This window comes from Micropterus salmoides, unplaced genomic scaffold, assembly GCF_014851395.1.
Source record: "Micropterus salmoides isolate LMB-PRFRI ecotype aquatic unplaced genomic scaffold, ASM1485139v1 Ms_hic_scaffold_4, whole genome shotgun sequence".
Taxonomy (NCBI): domain Eukaryota; kingdom Metazoa; phylum Chordata; class Actinopteri; order Centrarchiformes; family Centrarchidae; genus Micropterus; species Micropterus salmoides.
In genome coordinates this window covers 39,565,064-39,592,908 of record NW_024043372.1, presented here as the reverse complement: position 1 = coordinate 39,592,908, position 27,845 = coordinate 39,565,064, and the positions used below count along the sequence as shown (strand labels likewise).

The 27,845-nt window shown below is 43.2% G+C and overlaps 1 protein-coding gene across 5 annotated transcripts in view; it reads left to right on the top strand.

The window, feature by feature from the left end:
- Window positions 1-3,630: 3,630 nt before the first annotated feature.
- The window catches only part of LOC119886527 (transcription factor SOX-13-like), a 48,134-nt gene continuing 23,919 nt past the window's right edge, over window positions 3,631-27,845 (top strand). For 2 of the 5 annotated variants that reach the window (XM_038697328.1, XM_038697327.1), the window contains exons 1-2: window positions 22,242-22,357; window positions 27,494-27,710. In XM_038697328.1, coding sequence (XP_038553256.1) covers window positions 22,284-22,357; window positions 27,494-27,710 — 291 coding nt within the window. In that variant the 5' untranslated portion in view covers window positions 22,242-22,283. Of the gene's footprint in view, window positions 3,985-9,526; window positions 9,598-22,241; window positions 22,358-25,726; window positions 25,950-27,493; window positions 27,711-27,845 lie in introns of those variants that run through there. The other 3 variants (XM_038697329.1, XM_038697330.1, XM_038697332.1) reach the window with 3 other exon arrangements.

Sequence of the window (27,845 nt, the reverse complement as noted above, 5' to 3'; positions counted from 1 at the left end):
ATAAGAACATTGCCAAGACCCTGACACTGAGCTGCAGCGTGGTGGCCAAGACCAGTGGAGCTACAGTTCATTGAGGGAACCATGAATGCCAACATGTCCTGTGACATACTGAAGCAGAGCATGACCCCTCTCTTCAGAGACTGGGCCGCAGGGCAGTATTCCAACATGATAAAGTCCCCAAACACATCTCCAAGATGACCACTGCCTTGCTAAAGAAGCTGAGGCTAAATGTGATGGACTGGCCAAGCATGTCTCTAGACCCCACAGATGCTCAATAGCATCACCTAGACCCCACAGATGAGCATCTGTGGGGCATACTCAAACGGAAGATGGAGGAGCACAAGGTCTCTAACATTCACCAGCTCCGTGATGTCTTCATGGAAGAGTGGAAGAGGACTCCAGTGGCAACCTGTGAAGCTCTGGTGAACTCCATGCCCAAAAGGGTTAAGGCAGTGCTGGAAAATAATGGTGGCCACACAAAATATTGACACTGTGGGCCCAATTTGGACATTTTCACTTAGGGGTGTACTCACTTTTATTGACTGCGGTTTAGACGGCAGTGTGATGTGTTATTTTGAGGGGACAGCAAATTTACACTGTGACAAGCTAGACACTCACTACTTTACATTGTACTACTTTGTACATCTTCCCTGCTTGCTTCAGAGTCCTGGAGGCATACAGGTCCAGAAGTGATGGAAGATTGAAGCCAATCACCTTCAGAGCGAATGACACGCTGCAGTCTGCCCTTGTCCCTGGCAGTGGCAGCAGCGTACCACATGGTGATGGAGGAGGTGAGGATGGACTCAATGATGGCGGGCGGCGTAGAATTCATTTCAATTCAATTCAATTTTATTTATATAGCGCCAAATCACAACAACAGTTATCTCACAGCGCTTTTCATAAAAGAGCAGGTCTAGACCGTACTCTATGATGCTATTTACAGAAGCCCAACAGAAGAAGTGCACCATTGTCTTTGGCAGGCTGAACTTCTTCAGCTGCCACAGGAAGTACATCCTCTGCTGGGCCGTCTTGGTGAGGGAGGTGATGTTCAGCTCCCACTTGAGGTCCTGGGAGATGATGGTGCCCAGGAAGCGGAAGGAGTCCACAGTGGTGATGGGGGAGTCACGCAGGATGATGGGGGAGGGTGGGGCTCCAGACTGGTGCAGCTGTTGGTGTACAGGGAGAAGAGCAGAGGGGAAAGAACGCAGACCTTAGGAGAACCGGTGCTGATTGTCCTGGAGTCAGAGACATGTTTTCCCATTTTCACATGCTGCTTCCTGTCTGTCAGGAAGTCTGTGATCCACCTGCAGGTGGAATCAGGCACGCTCAACTAGTCCAGGATGATGGTGTTGAAAGCAGAGCTGAAATCCACAAACAGGATCCTGGAGTAGGTTCCTGGGGAGTCCATGTGCTGGAGGATGTAGTGAAGGGCCATGTTTACTACATCATCTACAGACCTGTTGTCCAGGAGTGGGTCAGTGATTGATTTAAGGTGGGACAACACAAGGCGTTCAAAGTCATAACCACAGAGTTCAGGGCGACTGGTCTGTAGTCGTTTAGTCCTGCAATCCTTGGTGTTTTTTAGGGACAGGGATGATGGTGGAGGCTTTGAAGCAGGCTGGCATGTCTCCAGTGAGGTGTTAAAAATGTCCGTGAACACCGGAGATGGCTGATTGGCGCAGTCCTTCAGGGTGGATGGGGAGACAGAGTCCGGCCCAGCTGCTTTGCGAGGTTTCTGCCTCTTGAACAGTCTGTTGACATCCCTCTCAAGGATGGTAAGAGAGGGGGATGAGATGGTGAACTGTGGCTGGTCAGTGGTGTGACGGAGGATGGTGTCAGGTCTGTCCCAATGTCTTTCAAAGTGACAGTAGAACTGGTTCGACTTGTTGGCAAGGCGTGAGTCGTTCATGGAGTGGGGGGATTTAGGTTTGTAGCTGGTGTCTGAAGCCTCTCCAGACAGAAGCAGTCATTTTAGGAGAACTGGTGATGTAGTCTCTCTGCGTATTTAAACCTGGCCCGGTCTCCACTCCAAAACACCTTTTCCTTTTCCAACCTTAGCTGTCTGAGTTTAGCTGTGAACCAGGATTTGTCATTGTTATAACTCACCCTGGTCCATGTTGGTATGCAGCTGTCCTCACAGAAGCTGATGTAGGACGTCGCAGCCTCTGTATACTCAGTCAGTGCAGTCCAAACATGCCTGAAGGTCCTCTACCACTGATCCACTTATTTGATGTCCTCACTACAGGTTTACAGAGTTTTAGTTTCTGTCTGTATGCAGGAATCAGGTGGACCATGACGTGATCAGAGTGTCCCAGTGGAGCTCGAGGGACGGTGTGATTGGCATTGCTAAATGTGGTGTAGCAGTGATCCAAAGTGTTCCCTTCTCTGGTTGGACACTTTATAAACTGTCTGTATTTGGGGAGTTCTTGGCTGAGGTTTCCTTTGTTAAAGTCACTGAGAACAATAACAAGGGAGTCCGGGTTTGTCTGCTCCACACACAGTATCCGGTCAGCCAGCATGCTCTGTACATTGGCCTGCGGTGGAATGTAAACATTGAGTGAATTAAGCAAACTCACGGGGTGAGTAAAACAGTTTACAAACCTCTGACATATATAGCAATTGTAAGTCGCTTTGGATAAAAGCGTCAGCTAAATGAATAAATGTAATGCCTTTATATAAATCATTTCAGTGAATATAGCCTAAATAAATTACTAATTGTGCACCTGTCTCTTGTGCCTGCCACAGCAACCTTTCCACTACAGAAAGGTTTGGTAATTTGGCGCATTTAGCTGCCTCCTGTGCCAACATTTTATTCTTCTTTATTCTTATTTTTTTGGCACCACTGATTTCTTTTCCTCTTTCTCTCTTTTGGTCATATTTGCAATATCTGTTGCACTTGTCGCACAAACCAGATGGAAAGTAAACTCCTTTGATCAGTGTCATTGAGCCAATCAGATTTCAGCAAAAATGGAGATCGGTCCAAGTTGGGAAGGACCCTCATATCCCCCCTAATATTGAAAGTATTAGTTTGGCCCAGTCTGACAGACAGACCGCTCACCACTGCAGCTGACCAGGTGGCGGATAATAAAGTAGCCTGAGACATCAGAAATAAAAAAATAAAAACTCCTTGACCACCAGCCAGTTCCGCCTGGAACAGACCAGCCCTTCAGGAGTCTTCCAGAACATCCCGATGGCTAGTCCTCCACTGATGTAAATACATGAAAGAAAGACTGCTCGGACTACTCTCAAAATAAAAATTACAAAACTTTATGTACAGTCCCTAAGAAATTTGAGAACGTGGCCTTGGGCAGGGGAAACTGTGATTATAGCATGTTTCAATATTTTCAGACATTTTTATAAACTAATCAACTAATGGATCAATTGAAAAAGAAATATTCATTACATATAAACGTGTATAACATGATCCATGTCGACTGAACTGAGCTAAACATGACTGTAAATTGATATTGAATATGGATCTCATAGAGGAGAAGAGGCTGTCCATCAATAGTGATCAATAGTCCGATTGGTTTATGTGTAAATGCTTTTCTTTCTCTCTCTCTCTCTTGCTCTCCCCACCGCCAGCAATTGGAAATCAGCCCCTCTCCCTTTAAGTGGGACGTGAGCGGCAGGGCGCAGAGCTGCGGACGGCGAGTGTTGGAAACCCTGAGCCGCAGACTGAAAGTCACCGGGAGAGAGAGAGAGAGATCAGCGCTGCGCTCTCCGTCTCCAAACATTTACGCACCGCAGCAGTATTGCGTCTCTGTCTTACTCCCCGCCGTCATCTTTCCAACATTGACTCCCACCACTACCCAGCGGATCCCTCCACTCTGAGGGACCGGAGCAGAGAAGTCTGCGCTCCGACCGAGTAGACTCTGTCCCGAACCGCCGTGCTTTGAATGCGGTGAGGAATTACAGCGGGAGTGGAAGAGGAGGAAGACGGAAGTTTGTCTCTCGTGGAGAGCTCAGGGCGCACCGGGACCAGTAAGTGAAGGCTCAATCATATATTGTTGTCAACACGGTTCATGTAAAAACTAAGCTTTGAACTTCTGCCCAGATTATCACTCACTTCAGGGTTTGTGTCGCCACCATGGGGGGTCCGTGGGGTTGGCCAATGGGATCAAACTATCTGCTTAAAAGGGATTCATGAATGTCCAACTTCTAAAAACTTCCATTTTTGTTTTCCTCCATCACAATTCAAGCACATCACCCAGTTTATTCTGACTTGACCTAAGTTCTCTTCTCCATCACCTCCATCTGCTCTTTCACTGTGTGACAGCTTTATTTCCCTGAATGTGCCAGAAATAAGAGCCTGACATGCTGCACTGCTGCCAGCTCTCACACTTAATTATCCAGTGTGGGGGGGGATGGTTATGATGATGGTGAAGATGATGAGGATGATGATCTGTTGGCAGATGCAAATGAGTGGATATCAGCAGGTTCACTGAAAATAGGTACAGGCGTCAACATCCTACCAAAGGCTTCCACACCCTTCTAATTTGCTAAAGTTTCACCAGAACAATTACAACTGTATCAAGTTTCAGAGTGCGAAGGTGTTCTACTGGTCACATTTACAAAATAACACCTGAAAACCTGAAAAACATCTTGTCAGCTGTGGTCAGGTTAGAAATGTGGAACAGTGACACGCTGTAGGATTTGAAACATGGGAGCAGAGCAGGTCAGTGGTGCCTGGGCTCAGAAAGAAGGCTCTGTTGTCTGAAGTGGATCAGTAGTGAGGTTGTCTTGGTGAGAAACAGTTTGAGATGCCCTCAATGTGGACGGAAAGACGGCAGGTCTGAGACCCGTTCAGAGGTGCCGTGTCAGTCTCAGTACAAAGTATGTAGAGCTTGTGGGTGCTGTGCCTCAGCGGGGCCGGACCGTGTCAGCGGGGAATCCCTGACCTTTCTCTATCACTCTGTCCCCACTCACTCCCATCTTCACACCCCCCACTGCTGCGACCACACTTTCTTTCTTTCTGTCTTTCTTTCTTTCTTTTTTCTTTTTTCTTTCGTGGGCTGTTAGAGGGACTTTAATGCTGCATCTCTCCATCCTGCATGAACATGCTCCCATCATGCACCATGATCTCACAATGGAGATCAGGACAGAGCAGTGCACATGTAAAGCATGTCTATCAGCACCCCTGTAGTGTATATACCTGACAAACACACACACTCAGACTAATCTCTAGGAGTGTTTGGCATCTCACCCTTCACTCCAGCCCCTCTCTGTCTTGGAGCTTTGTCTTCCCAGGTGAATGTGGAGCGATTTGCCTACTCCTACAGTGATGCAGGCAGGGCAGTCCGCTAACACTACATTAGCTCAGACCTGCCGCTTTTTGCTTCGTATCGTTCAATTTAGATTTATTGTGGTTTTACCTATACTCAAGTACACAGCTTCTCCACCTCTCAGTCTCTGTAACAAACGTGACCCACATAACATAAAACACTGCAACAAAACGGTCACAACAACACAGATGAAGAGCCATCAACACTACAGTAAAGTTACTGACTGCGGTCTAACTGTGTGGCAACAATCAAATTTATAATATTCAGTCCAGCTCATTAACCGTTTTGTCATCATCCAACACATGTAGCTGTGCTCACATTGCTGAGCCTCCGGTGACAGATTCACAGATAGTTCTTCATTTAGCTGACGCTTTTATCCAAAGAGACTTACAGTTGCTATATATGTCAGAGGTCGCACGCCTTTGGAGCAACTAGAGTCACCTGACCCAGCCCTAACTGTAAACTTTATCAAAGAGGAAAGGCTTAAGCCTACTTTTAACTAGGGGTGTAACAGTGGTTATCTACACAATTCAATTCAATTCAATTTTATTTATATAGCGCCAAATCACAACAACAGTTATCTCTGAGCGCTTTCATAAAAGAGAGGTCTAGACCGTACTCTGTGATGATATTTACAGAAATCCAACAGTTCCCACCAAGAGCAGCACTAGGCGACAGAGGCAAGGAAAAACTTCCTTTTAAGAGGCAGAAACCTCGAGCAGAACCATGGCTCAGGGTGGGCGGCCATCTGCCTCGACCTTGGGGTGAGAGAGAGAGAGAGAGAGAGAGAAGGCAAGAGAGGAACAGAGAGAAAGATGGAGGGGGATGGAAGAAGAGAGAGAGGGGAGGGATGCAGCCTACACAATATACACACAGAGGTACAGACAGTAAAAGTAATGTTGCTATAGCTTGAATGAAAAATGGTACAGATATTAACAGTAGTGTTACTGATAATAATCATAATAGGACTAGTAACAATAATTGGAACAGAGGGTGTCGAGCAGGAACACGGTGTCAGCAGGTGACTCGCAACCACAGATCCAGACTCCACAGCTCCAGAGCCAGAAACACCTGCAGGAAGTGATAGGAGGAGAGAGGAGACGGGCCGAGAAAGCACAAGACTACTGGAAACGGAAGAAGTTGAGTTAGTAACATGCAATAATGGGATGAGGTTGCATACAGAGGGAGAGAAAGAAGAGGAGAGAGGAGCTCAGTGCATCATGGGAAATCCCCCAGCAGTCTAGGCCTATAGCAGCATAACTAAGGGATGGTTCAGGACTCACCTGAGCCAGCCCTAACTATAAGCTTTATCAAAGAGGAAAGTCTTAAGCCTACTTTTAAATGTAAGCCTACTTTTAAATGTTCACACACCTGGTTGCAATCTTAAAACTGCACCGCTAGTGGCCGCTGATAACTACATAATGTCCCTTTAGCTACAGTTTTAAATCATAATGAAGTTATGTTGAACTCCAGGTAAACATGACAACATTAATGCTTCATACTACTTTACAAACTTGGCCACAGTTTGAGCTTAGTATCCAATATTAAAATATAAAACATCCGCATGGTTATCAGAGTCTTTGATGATTCTGGAATTACCTACCTGCAGGACGTGTTGTTAAACAAGCTTTCAGATCGCTAGGTGTTCAAAAAATCAGAAAGTTATGGTAATAAGAGCTGAACCAAAATCACTTTTTACAGAGATGTCACCATTAAAAATTAAATGTAGAGGATTCATATCAAGTCTGTTTATGTTTTAAGGGTGATGAAATAATGTCAGAACCATATAGTTCACATATAGCGATTAAATGAATCTATTTTTCAGGCATCTGACAAATAGGGTCTGTTATTATTAACATCATGACACAGCAATGGAAAACAGACTCATTTTAAAATACGCAACTTATCATTATTCAAATGTGCTGTATGTGTCTCTTTTTAATTGACTAAATTATTGAAATATTAATGATTATAATAAAAAATTAAATAATTTGTCGTTAGGTTAATTGACTAATTGAAAAAATAATCCTTAATTCTTAATTGATTAAAATGTAATCATTAGGTGCAGCCCTGTGATAGGTTCCTCTTTCTCCTAAGCAGCCATGTTATTATGGCTATAATGCACTCGACAGTGCTCCAATGTAGAAAATAATGGATTCAACCTCATTCATTATTTTTTGACATTAGGACACCTAGTCATGAAATACATCACTTGATTTAGACATTTTTTACACTGTGTTTATCTGTGTGTGTGTGTGTGTGTGTGTGTTAGAGCACCATGTCCTATATGTCGGACATCTCCATAAGGGCAGCAGAGCAGACAAAGCTTTTTCCCTTCTCTCCTCCTGACCTCCTCCACAGTCCACAGAGAAATGGCACGAGAGAAGAATGGTGTGTGTGTGTGTGTGTGTGTGTGTGCATATGTGTGTACTCCTCAATGTTAGGCCAAGCCAATCACACAGGACAATGCTGGGTTCAGGGAAGTCTTGTGATCCCTTTAAATAAATCCTCTGGCTGCATGGTCTCCTGTGAAGGTTAAAACACTCAGCTGGATGACTGACTGACAGCAGCGTCAGACTGCATCAGTGCTTTCCATCGTTTCTATCAGGTATTTATTCTTTAATAGGCTACCAAAAACATATAGAGCTGGGCAATAATTCAAAATCATTGTATATTAACTGAATCATATTGCAATAATATGATCATATCGTCTTATCATTCTGCACGTCTGCTCATTAAGTGGTAAATGCATTCATCGCTGGAGTAATTATTTAAAGCAAAATCACAAGCATCCGTCTGCTCCGCTGTGAGGAGCTGCTGCTTTCTGTTCCTGCGCTTGGGTCGGACAAAACAAGACGCCAACATTTCAACAGGTTGCACTGTTTTGAAATGATAATGATAATGAAAATAATTGTTAGTTGCATCCCTAAATATTTTAGTAGTTTAGTAATTTTACATTGTGATATACAGAAAATTGCTATTGAAAAATGTTTAATATTGTGATAAATCTTTGAGTCGACTTGCTCAGTCCTGACTGAGTGCTACAATCATTCTTATTTTTCTTTCATTTAAAGATGTTTCACTTGAATCTCCTTTTTAAGACAGACCTGTCTAAGAGGAAAGCAGATGAATATGATTACAACAATAAATACAACACAGACACGTACACAGGCCACAAGAGAGCACAAATATCATCATTAGGATGCGGGATTCATTGGCAGCACACTGAAGAGAGGATTTCATAGATCCTTTGAAATGCACTAGAACTGACCAAAAGTCGTCTCTGCACATTTAAAAACTAATAGAAAAATGTCTTTGTCTTAGGACCAGCAGTATTTATTATTGCACTGCGATCAGCTGATAAATCCAATTTTCATCTGCAACTATTATCAGTCAACAGTTACTTTACAAGTTACTCACCAGTTTGAGTCATTTCTCAAACTTCGAGCATCATGTTATGTTGAATTGCTTTCTCTGGCCAACAGAATGCAAAGATGTTGTGTTTACCTTCAGTTCTGGAAACTGACAGACGTTTGTCTCTATCCTCTGATAGTTTGCTGACAAAACGCTTCATCTGTTGCAGCTTTATGTTAAAGCTGTGCTTTGGGATGCTGTGGAGGAGGTGACATCAGTGTCAATTATGAGTTCATATAAATTCATGTTTGCTGTTCAGGCTCCAGGTGCTAAATATGTTTGAGATTATTCAGGTTAATTCTTCACTACATCCTTGATAAGAGGATATGATACTATGATACCACGTCTGTCTGCCTCACAGTGTCCTCTTTTGCATTAAGTAACAGCCTGCTCATGTGGATCCCTTATGACCACGAACATGAACATCGGTATCACAAAGACAAACTCCAGTTCGTTTAGTGTAAATGCTGAGAAAAGGCTTCTTTTCAGGAGAAATTTTTGTTCATCCTTGTCAAGACGCAATCGCTGATGCAAACAGGGCGAGGAAGAGCCGTAATTACAAGCAGGGATGTTAAACATGTCAGGAGACCACTTAGCGGGTGTCTCTTTGTAAAGGAAACGTGGATCTTAATGTCTCCTCATCACTTTTTAACACTTTCCACTTGTTGCCAAAAGACTGTGTGACTGTAGGAGCTTCATAGGAAACACACACATACACACACAGTCTCCTGCACACAAACACACACACACACACACACACACACACACACACACACACACACAGTGGCTCACGCTAGGCGGGTGATAAAGTCTTACTGTGGTGACGGGCCACTCAGAGACTCCTGGAGACAGCAGCCACACACATACAACCCTGTAAGCATCTACACACACCTTCAAGGTAAGATTCCTACTTTACAAACTCTTAACAAACCTCAGTAACATGAGTGAGCCTCGTTTTCCTCTCTGCTCGCAAGGTTATAATAGGTTATAGTTATACTCCCTTCTGCTACGTAGAAGACTATTAAGATCTTAGTAGCAAACCTCCAGCCGTCAACAGCTGTAAATCAGATTTGAAGAAGAAAGAACGGAAGCTTCCTTGAACGCTGCCCTGCATTTCTCATGCCACTTTTGAATACTTTTCTAATGTCTACAGAACTGTGTGTGTGTGTGTGTGTGTGTGTGTGTGTGTGTGTGAAATGCATGTGTGTTCATTCAGCACGCAATGTCAAAAATACAAGCTCCTGCAGGACTAAGTTGTGTTTCATTAAGCACAGAGCGAGAGGAAGCTTTTGTTGGGAAGTATGTGTTTTTTTTACAGTTCTGATGTTTGTCAAAGTACCATAACTACAGCTTTCTTTTGTCTCTCTGTTCCCATTATGCTCGTCACCTAACGGATTGTTTAGTGTATGAGGCATGAATGAGCAGGTTTACATGCTTTATAATTTACACTTAATTTACTAAAATCTGCCTCTTCATTTAGAGAAAAGAACCTAATAAAGACGAGATTACGAAGTAAATAAGATTTATACATACGTTGATCAAACATGTTGCTACCACAATGACAAAAGGCCTGGAGGCCGTGCTTGCCTTTTGATATGTTTCGGCACTTTTTGCTACTTTTCCAGTGTTAACCAACACATTTGCATCGACATCAGAGGAGAGCGCACAAACACACGTTGTTTTGTTAGCCGTGACTGAAGATAAAGGAATGTTTGGCTTGTTTCATGCTTTTTCCAGCCGATTTGTTTATTTCTGCGCCGATCATGAGAATTCACAAACACTCTATTGATACGTGAGCGTTGCACGCTCAAATAAAAACATGGCAGTTTCCTGGTTCATTTACATGACTTTTCCCTGAGTGCGAACAACGCCGCTCTGTTGTCCTCTGAAACCTTAAGTAGATTTTTTTTTAAACACAAGACTCCCACTCTATGCCTGTTTGTTGTGTGTGTGCGTTGTGTGTGCATGTGTGTGTGGTCATTTGCAAATAAGCAGAGACCGTTTGTTTGCTCCACAGCAGTCCACTGGCATGATTTGCATTTCCTTTCAAAAATCTGTGAAAACTAAAGCGACAGTACACCATTATGTGCCTGCTTTGTATAAGTTGGTTGCTTGTTTGACTCATAACATTTGGAGTGTATGTGCAACATGTATAACAGGTGTGCTCCAACACTTCTTTGAGCTATAATTTAGTACCCAATAAGTAGAAAACAGGTGTCTTAACTATGTCTTCTGCAGTGATACCGCTTTAAAATCTATTGTGAATGTCATTAAATGTCATTCTTCAGTAAAGTAAAACAAATTCCCGACAGACCTCAGAGGGTTTTTTTATCTCCCACTAACCGCATCAGAACATGATAACGTCTTGAAAGTCATGCGCTCTGCGCTTCCACGTCCTGTGCAGTGAGTCAGAGAGATATCTCTGTCCCCACCATGTACCCCCTGCCATTCTCAGCTCCTTACTTTGAATGACGCACGATCAAACCTGCAAAGAAAGAAATTGCGTGATGTATTGCGCATATATATATATATATATATATATATATATATATATATATATATATATTGTGTGACTGTATGACTGTGTGTCGGTTATACTGCCTAAACGTCTGTTGTTATACTTCCTCCGCTTGCTGCTGTCAGGCAGCTCGCTGTGCTTCCCCTGCACTCAGATAAGGATTTGTTTCCATGTTTTAATTCTTTTTCATGTATCTTGGTTTTATCATTAACTGAAGTTGAACACAATTGAAGGAGAAACCACCGAGATAAATTTCACTATGTGGCATTTTGCTACTTTATAAGCCCGTCACCACGGACAGAAAAGACCCCTACAGACTGTGCACAGAACGGTGAACTTTCTCCCCAAAGTATTAAACACTATTCTGTTTTTAGTAGTGTTCAGCAAGAAAGGGTAGTTAGTACATCTTTACTATCAGTATATTATTTAACTCATCTTCAAACCTCCTGTTTGACAGCCGCTGTCAGCATCACGTAATGCGCTTTATATTGTCGAACCCTTCATCAGACACAGAGACGATCATCTTTCCACTGACTCCTGTTGTTGAACACTGAACAGCCAGTGCTTTTAAACGTACCGCTGAGCCGAGCAAATAACAGACCTAGCTCATCCGTCTCAGCTCTGAGCCCACTGAAGATGCAAATCTTTGACACCTCACGAATATATAGTTTAAAAAAAACTATGTAATTTCAGCTGCTCGCTGTAGTTTCTACAAAAAGAAAAAAAGGAGGTAATCGTGTATTTGTTTGGGACTATTTTCAGTGGCGGATGACTCCGCATGTGACTATTTGGGGCAGCAGGACGGTGTAGAATAAACTACAGTGTGTGTGTTCATGGTGATGAAGAAGCATGTCACCCAGTGATGCAGTGAGGCTCTCTGATGTGTTTAATAATTTCTGGACAACAGTGGAGCTCTATGGGAAGACGAGAAGGAAAAAGAGGATTCAGGCTGTGAGACACTCATGACTCGTTAGGAGATGCATTCACTTTTGGTTTGTTTCTTGTCAGAAGAAGGAAAATAGAGAATATCACCAGCCAGATCCTTTGAAAGAAAACCAGCTAAAGTAAAGACAGCAGGAAATAAAGTTGACATCACGACCTGTCTTTCTTCTGTTGTGTAAAAAAGTGATTGATGTTTTAGCATAGAGCACAGACACGCTCAGTCTGTCTCAGCACCTTTTAACAGCTTTGTCTCTGACTCTGTAAGAGTGCTGAGCGTGAAGCAGAACAGCCGGACAGCCTCATCACTATGAACAACCCCTTCCACATCACACCTTTATTTAATCCTTTGTTTAGATAACATTTTGATTAGATATTCCTAAATCAGTTACTCTCTTTTTAGTTACTCAGTTGCTCTCATGTTTTCTAAGCATTGACAAAAGAGTGAGTGGATTTCAAAAGCTTTTCCCATCAGTGTTCCTCCTGTGTTTTCTATTTGCAGACACTATCCAGACTCATGTGTAGGTGCTGTGGGCCGGGTCTGTGTGAAGGCCAGGCTGCGTGTCATTATGGTGGTCAGCCAGCAACGTCAGACATGATCTGCAGCTTATTGGAGCTGGTTAAGACCTATGGCACTAACTTGTTTGTAGAATATGCGGCTACACACACACAGCACAGACCTCCTGCGGTATCTCAGTGCTGAGACGAACTGGCCCTCTTCAGAATCACCTGTTGTGCTCCCTACTGTTCAAAGGTGTTTCCATAGTAACACCTCAGAGCCCTGGCCCCTTGGTCTATAAGACCCTCAGCAAACATAGACCCCCACCACCACCATTACGTTCTCCATAAAGCGCACACACACACACACACACACACACACACACACACACACACACACACACACACACGTGAGTGCTCTCCACAAGCAGCAGTGAATGCAGTGAGGATATAAAGTGTGCCGGGCTGAAGCAGAGAGCACATTGTGAAAGTCGGGCCTCTTTTGTCTGAGTGAGCCTGAAGGAGCAGGGGCTGGAAAGGGAGTGGGGGTGGGGGGGCTTTGTGAAGGAAGAGAAAAAAAGTGGCCTTCATAGACATCCTTTCTTCCCTTTCTCTTATTCTATCTCTTTATTGGGAGTGTGTTTTGTCCCCCTCCTCCTCCTGCCACAGTAGCCTTTCGCCAGCCACCACAATAGACGACCTGTTTCAGAGAACGAGAGGGGGAGAGCGAGAGAAAGAGGGATGAGAGGGAGGGAGGCATGAAAAGAAAAATGTCTTTTAACCTGTGCTTCTGAAAAGCAGGAGAATAAAGCAACCGTGACTAAAGCCAGACTCCCGTTCTCTTCTCTTTTCTCTCTCCTCGGTGTCTTTTCGAAGGCCACAGTTGTGTCATCAGCATATTTATACATCTTATTTAGTAAGCCTTTGACAGAGAGAGACAAAGACACTTATGAAGTGTACTGGAAACACAGCACACATGTTTAACACGTGCTCACTATAAATGCAACCAAGACATAAAGTCTTGGTTGCATTTAAAGAGGTTACAGAGGACGGATTCAGATCCTTTCATTTGGTTAAAGTAGCAGTACTGCACTATAAATAGTCCTGTTACAAGTAAAAGCCTTGCAATCAAATTGTACTTTAGTAAAAGTACAGATGTATTATCAGCAAAGTGTACTGAATCAATAGATAAAGTACTCATAATGCAGGTTAGCAAAATGTCAGCTATATAACACTACTGAATTATATTGTATTTGGAGCCAATTCAATTTTAACTTGTATACCGCTCAGTAGTTTAATTTATAGCAACTGGTTCTAAAATCGTGACAAGAGAGATCGAGGGAGAGAGGCGTTCTTTCCACAGCTGTTAGTATCACCATTATTGTGATACTAAGAAGCAAGAACCTTGTTGTCCGTTTTAAAGTTTGTGCGAGCACCAAAAAGCTTTCAACAATTCTACATTTAATTTATTGAAGCATCTGCTGAAGCAGCACAGCAACGTGAAACTTACAGAAAGAAACTCTGGTCGCTGCTGCTTGGACTCTTCAGGAGAGAGTGGCGTTAAGTACTGGACTGCTCTTATAAATACATGTGCAAAAGTTGGGATTTACCGGTGGCGTTAAGAGACGTTACATGTTTTGTAAATGCTCCGTACTTGTATAGCGCCTTTCTAGTCTTTTCGACCACTCAAAGCGCTTTTACACACTACATCTGCATTCACCAGTCACACACATTCATACACTGAGCCTAAGTGCTCAAACGGAAACTAACATTCACACTCACTCATACACTGGCGGAATAGCCGCCAGGGGCAATTCGGGGTTCAGTATCTTGCCCAAGGACACTTCGACACGCAACCAGAGCCGGAGCCACAGCCACCCCTTTTTGTCTTTTTGTAAAAAACACTCCTTGCTGCTGTTGAATATGAATATGATATTAGTTAAAAAGTCTGGAGAAACCTTTTGTTTGGGGGGAGGGAGGGGGTGCGAGTGAAAGTAATAACGTAGTAACGTAATTAGTCAATTTTATCACCCAGTAAGAAGTAAAGTAATATTACTATTGAGTAACTTGCTGTCCAAAATTTAGTGGAGTAAAAAGTACTCTGTTTGCATCAGAAGAAATAAAAGCTGTCAGGTGGAAGGAGTTGTTCTAAGAGGTACGCTGTGGAGCAGTGTTCACCAACCGTTTCCCGCTTGGTTTGTAATGTGCACACGTATAATCTGTTTCAGGATGAGTGACATCCAGTGAATATGTTCAAGAACGTTAACCAGGTTTCCATAAGGATTCAGTTATTACCACATCAAGCTCGATGTTCTAACTATTTTCATTCATGTTACCTTCACAGTGCACCTCACCGTCACCCTGCGTAAAGCAGCTCTGTAATCACTGGAGAAATTATTTTTTGTATAGGGGAATGAATTACCACTGAGCCTGACGGCAAAGCAGCTTCTAACAGGCCCCAATGTGGACTGAGGATCGACCTCAAAGCAGGGACGAAAGCCTGCCTCAGTCCTGCTGCCAGGTCGGTGTCCAGCCCTGCCATGGGCTCACAGCTCGCTACGTTCACTTCATTTAGGTTTCTGTCGCAGAGAGAAACTAAACCAACACATTGTCTATTATGGTCTCAACAGAAGAGTTCCTCCCTAATCTGCAGCACGCCAACTTCCCAACATTAGTTTATACATAGATATATATATATCTATCTCATATTAGATATTAGATAAGACGTGACCGATCAGTAGGATGCTCTGCGATAGTGTAACGCTTTGTATTTGGTTTGCTGTCTGTGTTGATCTGTTGTGTCTGGATCTCCAGCATGTACAGAATACCTCAAACACTTCCTAACCAGCAGCAATGACACTGTATAAATAGACCATAGCGGACTCTGGGAGAAGCTGCTGCTGTCTGCAGGTATCTCTTCTGTAGAAACTCAATCACACAACAGAAACAGTCAGTGGGTAGAACGCAGAGGAAAGTGCAGTTGTGGCAGGATGACTAGATGACTCAGACCCTGCCACCAACAGCCACACTCTTTGATTGAAGTTATGTTAAAAATAAGCAATTATTTGGGCATTAAAATAATGTAAAAGTAGAACATTTCCTGCTTATCCTTTAATAAATAGTTGTGATTTTTCTTTTTATCAAAATCGTACACAGTGTTTACAACAAATCCATCAGTGACTGAATGAAAAGAGCTGAAAAGAACTTTCTCTCCTCCGCCCTGATATGCTGACGATGGAGCGGTAAGGTGGTTTTACCCTTGTGTTGTTAAGGGTCAGAGTGCTTTTAACAGAAAAGAAAACCCTCAGTAGCCATGTTTCCATCTAATTGTCATACAAATTTCAAGCAGACTTTTGAAATTTTGCAAAAAAGAAAAAAAAAAGTAAATGCGAAATATGTGCGTTTTCATCAGCTGGTTTGGAGCGAATAAACCTACGGTGAGCGTAGTTACTGTAAAACCTCAATTAATAGCCGAGTCCCAAATAGCCACCTACCTCCTTTACTGGCCTGGTGTGGGAACACATTTTGACAAATAAACGCCTGCCTGGTCTGGTTTTTATAGAAGTTCTTTGGATGTATAAAACCTCTTAAACCCTGCGGTTCGTTGCTACTAAGCTGCTCAGATCGTTAATACAAATATTAATGTTTAAACGTATGATCAATATGTCAATATGGACATGCTGAACATCGTTAGATCGGTTAGATTCTCCACAATACCACTGTCAAGTTCATTTAACAGAAACAACAAGACCGAAAGTCTAATTCTTCTAGATTTACCGGTGTAACCTGCATGGCTACAAGAGAGGAAAAGGGGGAAAAGTGCTGACTCACGTTAACTTTGAAGCGCTCGTTAAGCCCGAATGTGTCTGTTCCTTAATTATTTAATATATTCCTTTAGTCTGTAAGGGGTCCACCCATCAAAAGAATCAAAACAGCTTTTCAGAAAAATTTATCCAAGTTGTGAATCCTGTCATGTGAAGTCCATCGCTCTCTGTCTGCTAACTTCTCTCATCCTGCACCATGTTGTTGTTTTTGTGAGGTTGCTGCCTTCAAAATAAAAGACATAAGCAGTCTGTCGGAGCTAGATCAAATAAATGACGTGTATTTGATATTATTTGATCATTTTTATATAAGTATTATTCTGTTTGAAATAAATAAACTGTTTTATAGTAGTTTCAGTTTTGTGCAAAAAGAATTAAAGGCCTGTCCCATATGGACGCCTGTCCCAAATAAAGGCAGGGTCAATTTAGTGATTTTAGCAAATAAAAGCCCAGGCTATTATTCAAAGTTTTACGGTACATCAGAAGTTGACGTTACACATGGCTGTAATGAACAAGACGAATGGGTTCCAAACCAGAAACAAAACCAGTCGCATGGACCTGACGGCCATTGATCTTAGAAAAACGGAGAGAGGTCCCCAGGAATGTGTTTCAAGCAGGCAAGTTGCTACCAGCCATGTCTCTGCACGTTATGGAAATATCCTACAAGACACCAACAGCGGAAACAGATCAGACGTGAGTTACCTGTTCGCTACGGCAGAACTTATATTAAGTGTTTCCATCTCCCATTTAGCGCATTAACTGTTTTTCAACCAAGGCAAAAACCACCTCAAGTGACTATTTCGCAAAATTCAGGATTTATTTTTCAAATTTTGCCATTTCCACCAACCTTTTCTAATGCGATACTTCAAAATGCGCAAAAGAGTTGATGGAAACATGGCTAGTGAAATGTTTCTTGAGCATAAAAACCACAGACATACACACACAATGATAAGAGAAGAACACGTGTGCTACTGAGTGAACTTAGACTGAACTCAGACCACTGCTACAGCACTAAACTATTTTTAATTAGTCACTTTGTTACCATGAAAATTGCTTGACACCCATAATCTTTACTAACACGGCACTAGCACAAGTAATGTGTCATGATGTCAACTGTTGGTTTCTTCCATAACAAGTTTTGAAATGGCTAATGGTTCGCCCACATCCTGCTAATCTAAAACCGGTTCTCTTTAGGCCACCTGTCTTTATATACCAATAGTTCATTTTAGAATAGATAGATAGATAGATATATACTTTATTTATCCTGAGGGAAATTCAAGTATCCAGTAGCATACGAAACATACATACATTAAACCTATATTAAAATAGAATTAAAATTAAAATAACTTATAACACAGTAGCCACAGTAAAACAGTGCAAAAACAGTAAACAGTGCAAATGGAGTGCAGATGGAAGTAAAGAGTACAGATGGAGGTAGAAATTGTTCTTTTGTCTATTGTCCTCCATGACTAGGAGCTGTTGTACAGTCTGATGGCCAGGGGGACGAAAGAGTTTTTAAGTCTGTTGGTGGAGCTGGGCTGGGACAGCAGTCTGCCACTGAACACACTCCTCTGCCCGGTGAAGGTGTTGTGCAGAGGGTGGTGGGCGTTGTCCAGTATGGACAACAGTTTGTCCAGGGTCCTTCTTTCTGCCACTGTCACTAGGGAGTCCAGCTCTGAGCCCACCACTGAGCCAGCTCTCCTCACCAGTCTGTCCAGTTGACCGGCAAACTACAGCATAAAAGAGGACGCTGGCCACCACTGACTGGTAAAACATCTGCAGCAGTTTTTCGCAAATGTTGATGTCTTCTCAGGAAGTACAGACGGCTCTGCCCTTTCCTGTGGAGAGTGTCCACATTTTCTGTCCAGTCCAGCTTGTCATCCAGCTGCAGCCCCAGATATTTGTAAATCCTGACCACCTCTACATCAACCCCCTCGATGGACACAGGTTGGAGATGTGGTTTCTTCCTTCTGAAGTCCACCACCATCTCCTTGGTCTTGGAGGTGTTCAGCTGCAGATGGTTGGTCCTGCACCACCTCACAAAGTCCTCTACCAGGCTCCTGTACTCCTCCTCCTGTCCATCCTTGATACAGCCAACTATCACAGTATTGTCTGAGTATTTCCGCATGTGGCAGAGCCCGGTGTTATACTGGAAGTCAGATGTGTATAAGGTGAAGAGGACGGGAGAGAGCACGGTCCCCTGTGGTGCTCCGGTGCTGCGAATGATGAGCAAAGGAGCACCTGACACGTTTCACTTCCAAGTTTCAACAATAAGATAACTCACACTTGTCCATGCTAACGAAGGAGCAACACTTAGTAGAAGTGGAGCTGTCAGAGGACTGCCTATGGATCTGTGAAGCTAACAAACCACTGTGGGTGGGATTAAACGTTTGGACGTTGGTGGGTATAAACGACGTGATACTTGGCCATGCCTGGACTAGCCTCAGCCAGGACCTAATCGTCTATAATGTAAAAAGGTTTTGGGTAGGGCTGGGCAATAAAGCAATGATAATTATCAAAATATAAATTTCCTCAAAAACAATATAAATGTTCACTAAGGGTTTGATTTAATTCATTTGAATTACAAACAAATTAGCACTTATTTTTTCTACTGAATGAAAATGTTTATTTTGTTGAGGAAAAAATATTTTGCTTAACTTTACTCATGCATTTTTGTTGATTCTTTAAAAATCATAATAGTTTTTAATCCGGAGGGATCCGCTGTTTGGTATCAAGTGTTTCTTCTGACCAAGAAAAGTTTAAAACCACAATTAACCATCTGGTTTCATCAACTATCACTTAGGAGCAAAAATCTGCCTCTAAACTTGAAAGAAATAATGATTTGACCTGATAATTATCAATATCGAATGAGATGACATTTTTTTATCGTGATAACTTTTGGGCGCCCAGCCTTGGCCTTGTGGGAAGTCTTCTTTAAATTCTCCCCAATCCTGAAATATTAAATGAACAATTCCATTCAGGCTTTTTTATTGACCATCCTCCTCTTGAATTACAGAGTGAATCACACGTCATTGTGTTGTTACAAAGGTCAGTGTGATTTTAGGTTTTCTTACTGATCATACTGAATGTTCCTGCTCCACACTCCCTCTGTACTGCTAAGAATGATGAGAACAAAACAAAGAGACGTCTCTGCTGTAGCATTCATGCTGTGGCTTTGCCTGTCCCCCCTGTAAAACAGTGTCTAATTTTATTAAATTTAACTAGAGTGCGTTGCTGTCCTCTTCCTTGTGTATCTGACACATAAGACACTTGTTGTCTGCATGTTTGGCCGCTGGTCATGCATTAACACAGGGCAGTACTGCGTGTTCTTGTATTCATCCCAAACATGTAACTTAGGAACAACCCCTGATGTTTGACTTTTAAATTACCTGCTCAAATTTACTACAGCTGCTATCACAACACAAAAGAGCTTTTCATCAGAAACAATACGGCAAAAATGTTCCACGTCCGTATCAATGAATTGCCGCTGGCTGTTCATGAATCAGCATCACGCTCTCTATTTGTTCATTCCACATTGGGTCATTTCCTTATGTATCCTCTTCTGCTGGGTACAGGGAAAGTGTGAGACAGACATGTGCTGGACCTTAGTGTGTGTTGTTGTGTGTGCAGTGGGTGGGTCTCTATGGGGCAGCCCCTGAACTCCAGCAGGAAAAGGGGAGTAAAATGTAGTCTTTGTGATGTCTCTATCACTCAATCGCAGTGCTGCAGCTCCCAACACTGCTCTTTGTGTGATGAACTGACCAGCAACCACAGAACAACAGCACCTTATCTGGGCTTGTAGCTCTCTGTGTTCGTTTCTGAGCGAGTGCGCACACACACACACACACACACACACACACACACACACACAGCAATAACTGTGTGTGTGTTCTTGATGAGCTTATTCTTTGGACTCTGCACTATATGGTTCAGCACCCTTGACATCAAAAGGCCAAGAGAACAGAGGAAGAGAGGGGAAGAAAAGGAGAAGAGGGCAAGGCTTTTGTGTCTCCAGTCCTGAGAGCTCATTCTCTAATGAGGCCCAGTCAGCAACGCAAGGAAGATTTGGACGATAACTGTGTGTGTGTGTGTGTGTGTGTGGACATCCTACCAACCTTACCAATAAAATAACCCATACACACACACTGTTTCTATCAGTGTGTTCTTAAGAGTAATCAGTAAGTGTTCTGTTGGAAGGCCTTCAAATTTCACTGAAAAGCTTTTTTTTTAAACTCTAAAAGCCTGTCAGGTGGTGTCAATAAAAGCAAGGTAAACTGTTGGAAAAGCAACTAAATCCAGCATCAAGGGTCCAAATCTGTGTATGGCTGAAGTTCAGGAATTTGCATTTTGAGGGTTTTTGTTTTGGTCACTTGCGAGGGGAGTCTCTTTGACAGCTGCAGTAAGACTGATGGAAGAGGAATTTGGGACTAAATTGACATCTCTGGTTTTTATCAACAACTGCATTTTTAAAATGTTGGGCTTGCAGTAGTTCAGCCAAGTATGTTTTTAACATCTTAAACAACTCATGACAGTATTTGTTGTTTACAACTTTCAGTTAATTGGCGTAAGGACTATAGCATTCATTCTTCTTCACTGTCTGGTTAAAGAGTTGTTGCTATGAGCAAAAAGGGACAAGAGAAAGGTGTCCCACATCACAGGCGACTGGGTCTCAGTTGCTCATTAATGTACAGAACTCGGCATAGAATGTGAGACTGTTGATTTTCTGACCTGGTAACTCCATATTCTCAGATGTCTTTGGACATGCTTTAGAAGTCCTGGTAGGATCTCAAAACATAGGTGTATAACTGGGAATTCAGAGACTTCACAGTTTTTAATTTCTCCTCATTCTGCAGTGAAATGATGACTTCTGCCTCCTGTCATGATGGTAAAGCCAGACTGCCACTGGATCCGCAACTTGGTGGTCAGCGCATTTAGGTTCAAAGTTGACTTTGGTGGAACATTGTACAGCTAAACCTGGTGCCAAACCAGAGCAGTTTGCATTGCTAGGGATCTTTCCATGGGAAAATAATTGCCTTGCTCCATGTAACACACCTCAAACACACCCAACTAACTCAAGTAACCTGGTGCTATACATCAGTCACATATAGTGTTGATAATATGGCGGACGGCAGATAGAGCTTCACAAATGACAGGAGTGATCCAGCAAAATGTAATCATTGGACATATTCTTACAAAGATAATGTGTTTCAGACTTAATGAAACATCTCCTGCAGCTGTGTGTACCCAGTCATAGTCATACTGCCACAGGGGCAGCTAGTGCAACTTAAGTAAAACATAAGTGATGTAATACTCCAGGTACTGTGACTACAGCTGGATTAAAATGTGACATGTTTTTCACTTCTCAGTTAAAATGGTATTAAACAACAGTAACATGGAGCCTGCTCTCTCTCACTCTGTTGTCTACATGTTGCCGTATTTCCTGGCCTTTGCGCTGCGGCTCTCTCTTGCTTTACCCAGTTTCAGACACAGGTCCAGGAAATCATAACAGAGGATAAAGCCAATTTGCTAGAAAGTATCTGAAGCTGATAAATGAATGCTGTTATCACACCTGTTGGTGGGTTTCGATCAGTATCACACATGTCGGGGCTGCAGTGACGGTTACCTGCAACAACATGCTAATTATGCAAATGAAGCCCCTGTACGGTGGGATTTGAAGAGGCTCTTTGTACTTCCCCTCTTGAGAGGAGAGCTGGGGGTAGGAGAAGGGGGGTGGGAGGGGTTGGCTGGGTCAGAGGTACCAGAAGAGTAGAAAAGACAGGCGTTACTGGTGAGAGAAGGCCAGTCACTATGGCTTGTGTCAGCAGCTCTGTTCCAGTCAGGGAGTGCTGTTGGATCTCCTCCCGTCCACCTCTCCCTACCAGGTCAGTACAGCAAACTACAGTGCAGCTGGAGGGATGAGAGTGCTAAATATGTTCTTCTAAATGTGTTTTTTTAGATGTTGAAACTGTTTACTTCAAGTTTCCTTTTTTACATTTTTCCTTACCTGACATGTCTTGGCAGCAGTTCTGCACAAAGCTCTGGATTTCATGAAAAGCTGTATTGCTTACCTTTTTTCTGACAATCTGAATCCAAGCAAAGCGACATACCTCACAGATTTTCAATTAAAGGACAAGAGAACCCATATAATATGTTCAAAAGATGTGAGGTGCAGTGTCTGTCAGTGATGGTTGAGTTTGCTGGAGGCTTTTGCTGTGATCAGCCCGAGCCAGGCCCTGTGAGCAGACAGGTACTAGCTGGCATGGAACGCCGGATTGCTTTATCATTCCTAAGCAAATATTGCTAACTGTGAAACATTTCCCAAACATTTGTTTATGCATCGGTTGACACTTGTCTTAACACGACTGCACAGCAGGTTAGAAACTTACTATAAGAGCTCTGACACAATGTGAGAAATATCAATGCAAATGTTCCTCACTCGGGGGCAGAGTTTGAGAGAGCTGGCTGTGCACAGATGCAAAGATCTGGGTGGGAGATATTTTACATTAACTTCTACTCTTTTTGCATGCTGAGCTAGCTGACTGAGGACTGTTTTTATCTTTGATATGTTCCTGCAGGGAACCTTCTGCATTACAGCTGTCAGTCGCAGGTTGACAGTGAGAATGTCTTCATGTGTTTATCACTGCATAAACCTCTTTAGATGTTGCTTTATCCTGCTGAGACTGGCTTCTGGCACTTTGTCTTTGCTGCACTCTGCTACTCTGCCTCAGGCACTAGTTGGAAGCCGACAAGGATGATATAAACTCAACAAGCTGTTCCTGTCGGGAGGAGGAAGAGTAAAATCTCTGAGAGAAAGAATAAGGAAACAAAGGAAGTAAAGAAAAGGAGAACAACAGAAGGGATGTGCATTGCCATTGCCCCGGGGGAGATGTTAGCTTTTACGTGTTACAGCTTGTTGGGTAACTGAAGTGATTCTTGTGTCGTGGGAAGTGTAAGGTTTCAGTGTTCTTGGCGCTCGAAGGAGAGGAGCTGATTTTTATCTGAGTGCAGTTCCCTACGTCCACTGTCATTCTCCATCGCCTCCCTCTCTGCTGTGACAGCCGCATTCAGGACAAGTGGAGTTCTGTCCATCTCAGCTAGTACCACAGCCACAACGGGCCCCTTTAAAGGCTCCTGTGGTGTCTAGCCATGCGTATAGTTTCAGGTTCTATTTTCCAGATTTAAAAGTTAAACAATAACTCCAAAGTTTTTTCACAGCAGAGTCTTATTGGCTGATGTGCCAAAGACGTTTCAGTGTGAGAAAGGATCTCTATCAATCACTCGTCCTCAGACCTCCATCAGATGTTGTAGTCATCGTTTTTGTTTTTTGTAGTTGAGTGACTGCTGTTACACATTCCACAGGAGGAGAAAATCTGTTTCCATCGCAGGATAGTATGTTAGAATCTAAATGTCACTCATTTGGAGTTGTGTTGAGTCGACCAGATGAATGTAAGACTAATATTTCCTCCTTCTAGCTGTTTTGGTCCACGCCAACCTTTTTACTTTCCACTTTCTTTACTAATAGCAAAGTTTCTGGGTCTGAAAAGCAACAAGCTAAAGATACTGAAAGGAGAGATGAGTCTCTGTGTGTTTGTCACTGCGAGCGACACCTTTCACATTACACGTAGTCGTCTGATCCATTGTTAGTCAGTCGACTTTCATATATTTATATATACTTTCATAATTTCATAGGAACAGGTCCAATGTTTTTTTTTTATAAAACATGCTCAATGATGCTCAGTGACTCAAACTAACTGATTTGCATTGGAATAGTCTCACCTGCTTGTGTGGTTTATTCCCTGTTTGAGCTGAACTCACCACTGCAGTCAGTCATTTACTAAATTCTATATTTTGTTAATGTGACAAAACAGTTGCAGAATGGTCTACTAGTAGTTTTGTGGTCATTTTGTTTAGCTCACAGCTGCTCTGAGGTCTGTTTTATTGTGATTTCTCAGCGGCATGTGGTGAACAACACGATAGGTGGTCTGAAAACAGGCCTCAATCAGATAACCTCGTAAGAAGGCAATACTATTCATATCATGCAACTCACACACACACACACACCACGTACATGCTAGGTTCCATGTGGGTGCAGTCAGTGCACACAGACTAAATGTATGTTTAAGTAGATGATACTGAAGCCGTGATGTTGACTGCTCTGCATTGTTTCTGCTAAGACGCTGAAGGCATTGTTCGAGCTTGTAAATCACACGCACCTTGACACATTCCTCGCTGTCAACAGCTCTGTCACTGAGATTCAGTGCATACCTCTGCACTGGGTGACACACACACACACAGACACACACACACACTCAGTCTGTGCAGAGGCGCATGAAAGCCACCTGTGGCAGCTCTACAGTCCAGTCTCTGTGGAACGTGGAGGGAATAACTTCTAGCGTGGGATAAAACTCAGTGTGTTGCTGCTGCCAGCCCCACCCCCACCTCACCTTCCCCCATCATAAAATCAACCCCTCACGAATACCAACAGCGGCTGCTGCAGTGTTGGCTAAACAGTTTCCCAGCTTTCCGTCGTCATCGCTCCATCCTCATTCCTTCGTAACACTTCACAAAACCACACACCACACCTGAAAATAGCAGTGAGACAAGATTAGGCCGATACAGATGTGTGTTTTATTCCAACGGCTGCCGGATATCAGCATGTTTGAAACAGCACTCAAAGCATGGGACACAACATTAGTGCACAAACAGATTCTTTCAATTGGTTTCAATTTGATTTCAGTGTCACCTGAAAACAAGAATTTGGCCCAAATACACACACACACACACACACACGAGTGTGATATTATGTTCAAAGTCAACAGTAGTCAAGCAGGTGGTATCAAATGAGTTTTAGTGTTGTTGTTCCCCCACGTGCAGCTGTGTTTAATGTGCTGCAGGGCTTCTTACTTACCATCAGCTGTGTGAAAGGGTTTTATTAAGATTCAGTTTGAATACATACACACGCACGCACACACACACACACACACATTCACGCAGGTTTAGAGCTCTGGCAGACAGGTGGCTTTGTGTTGAAATGCAGTAACAACAGTATTATGCCTTTTCATGTTACTGGTTGCAGGACCAAGCTGCTCAGTTAATGTGGCTGGCCTTATTGGTAAAGGTGCACACCTGGTTTCTGGACAGGAAGAACAGGGCTAGCTAGCAAACATGTGTAAACAATGCAGATTTGCATCTGAGGAAGGAAATGCACTGAACATTCATTACTAAAGGATAATTGTTGGGCCTCAACATGCTACATGTGGTTTGGTGAGAAACAAAGACATAATAGAACTATTTACTGCACCTTAAATCCTCAGACTGGGTCAGCACAGGAGATCAACAGGTTGACTGTGTTGAGCTGTCAGTGCTTCGTACAGTCCACATTTCTACATGATCACTACATGATCCACTGACTCACCACTTCCTGTGTGGAGAAGATTTCCAACAGTGACCACGCGACCGCAGACGTCGCGTGATGTAAGATCAGGTGGCCTTTTCTGTTTGTGCTAACAGTATTTTATTAGTGCAGCTCTACACACACATGCACATTCATCACTGAGGTCTGGAGTCTTGGACTCTGGCAGACAGGTGGCTTTGTTCAGAATCACAGTGTGCATGCTGGGGGAGCTGGGTGAAGTGGGGTTGGGCTCTAATCATTACTATGCTTTCCGCAGAACGGTGGCGCTCCACATTTTTTTGCCGTGTTCCCGAGTTGGTCGGCACATTCCGCTGGCATTGTTATCCGGCCCGTTTCCTGCGGCCGGCGGCTTTTGTCAGTCTCTCCCCCATTGTCCTGGCTTCCTTTGTTCCCTGGTTCCAACAATGGCTTTTTTCTGCCTCTTAATATATATGTGCACTTTTTGCCCTTGTGTGTTCTGTTTGTTTTGTTCTGCTGTCTGCTGTGTTTTTCTTTCCTCCTGCAGCAGAGCTAGGAAATAACACACACACACACACACACACACACACACACACACACACACACACACACACATACACACAAGCCTGAAGTTCACTGCCGTTCAAACCTCTCTCACTCAACCTGTCCTTTCTTCCTCACTGAGGCATTGTCTGTCTCCCTCCCCTGTAACCTCCTATTATTCACCGTCTCACACACACTTAGACAATAAGCCTGGCTGGGACTTCAGGTAGAGGTAACACAACCAGCACCTGACCCTTGACCTTGACTTCAGCAGTGACCCAGGACAGCCGTACAGAAACAGACTCTGAGAGACCCTGAGAGTGAAGAGGACTGATCATGAGCACTGTGGGGAGAAGACCGTGGAGTCAGCAGTAATTTTGGAACTGGGATGATTAAAAATTACAGAAAATTGAAATTTAATTACAAATTTCTATTACAAATTACAATTTCTTTGAAACCAGCTTATATTAAAGATAAATCTTTGTTTTTTTGAAATTCATTTCTTCTTTATATGTCTGATCATATTTTCGTAAGAAAGCTCACTATTGTGTGATCTGCTTAATTTGCTGTTGGTTCAGACTCTGTGTAGTTCTTAAATTCAGCATAATGTTCATCTCCATAGCACTAAATCCATCACTACAGTAATAGAGTCAGGTAGGCTCACCACTCTGCACCTTAACTAGGTGCAGAGTGGTGAGCCTACCTGACTCTAGCACTCTACCTAACTTTAGCATGTAGGTCAAAGCCTCGCGGAGCCATCTGGCTGTAGCCCCTCAGTCTGGTTACCGTCTCACCCACAGCACCATGATAGTTCTTTTAACCTGTTGGTCTTGCAGAGGTCCTCTTTTCACGCAGACGTTGACACGAGCACATACAGGAGAGGGGCTGCATTCTCATTTTGTCAGTATGGTAGATGATTCAATGAAACGTGCTGCTGAGGTTTACCTGATGTAAAGTGGATGTTCTCAGTGCTTTCCTGCTGATCTTGTTCTTTGCTCTTTGCTGTAATGATGTCATCCACCCAATCAGAACTGGCACGTGGCCAAAACTCACCACACCCAAATGACACCTAGTTTTGTGTGCTGTGTTTGTCTTTCAACAGAATGGTTGAGCCCAGCCCTCCAGCGCTGCACCTCTTCTCCAGCGGGGATGTCAGCATGGCGAGCGTTGGTGTCAAAGTAAAACAGGAGGAGTCCGGCGGAAGAGGGGGCGTCATTACCAATGCCGAAGCTTCTAAGGCGTCTCCTTCACGTGATTGGTCAGGTAATCATCCACTGGAGACCCGCCAATTGACCCCACCGCTCTCCTGCTCCCCTTCGGTAAGGATACTACAAAAGGCATGACAGAGCAAAAGGGTTATGGACAGGCATTGTGGGAAATGTAGGAAATGTCACTGATGTCACGAATGTTTCCTTTTCCTGCTCTGAGGCTTTGTCAGTTGATGGTCTCTGTCT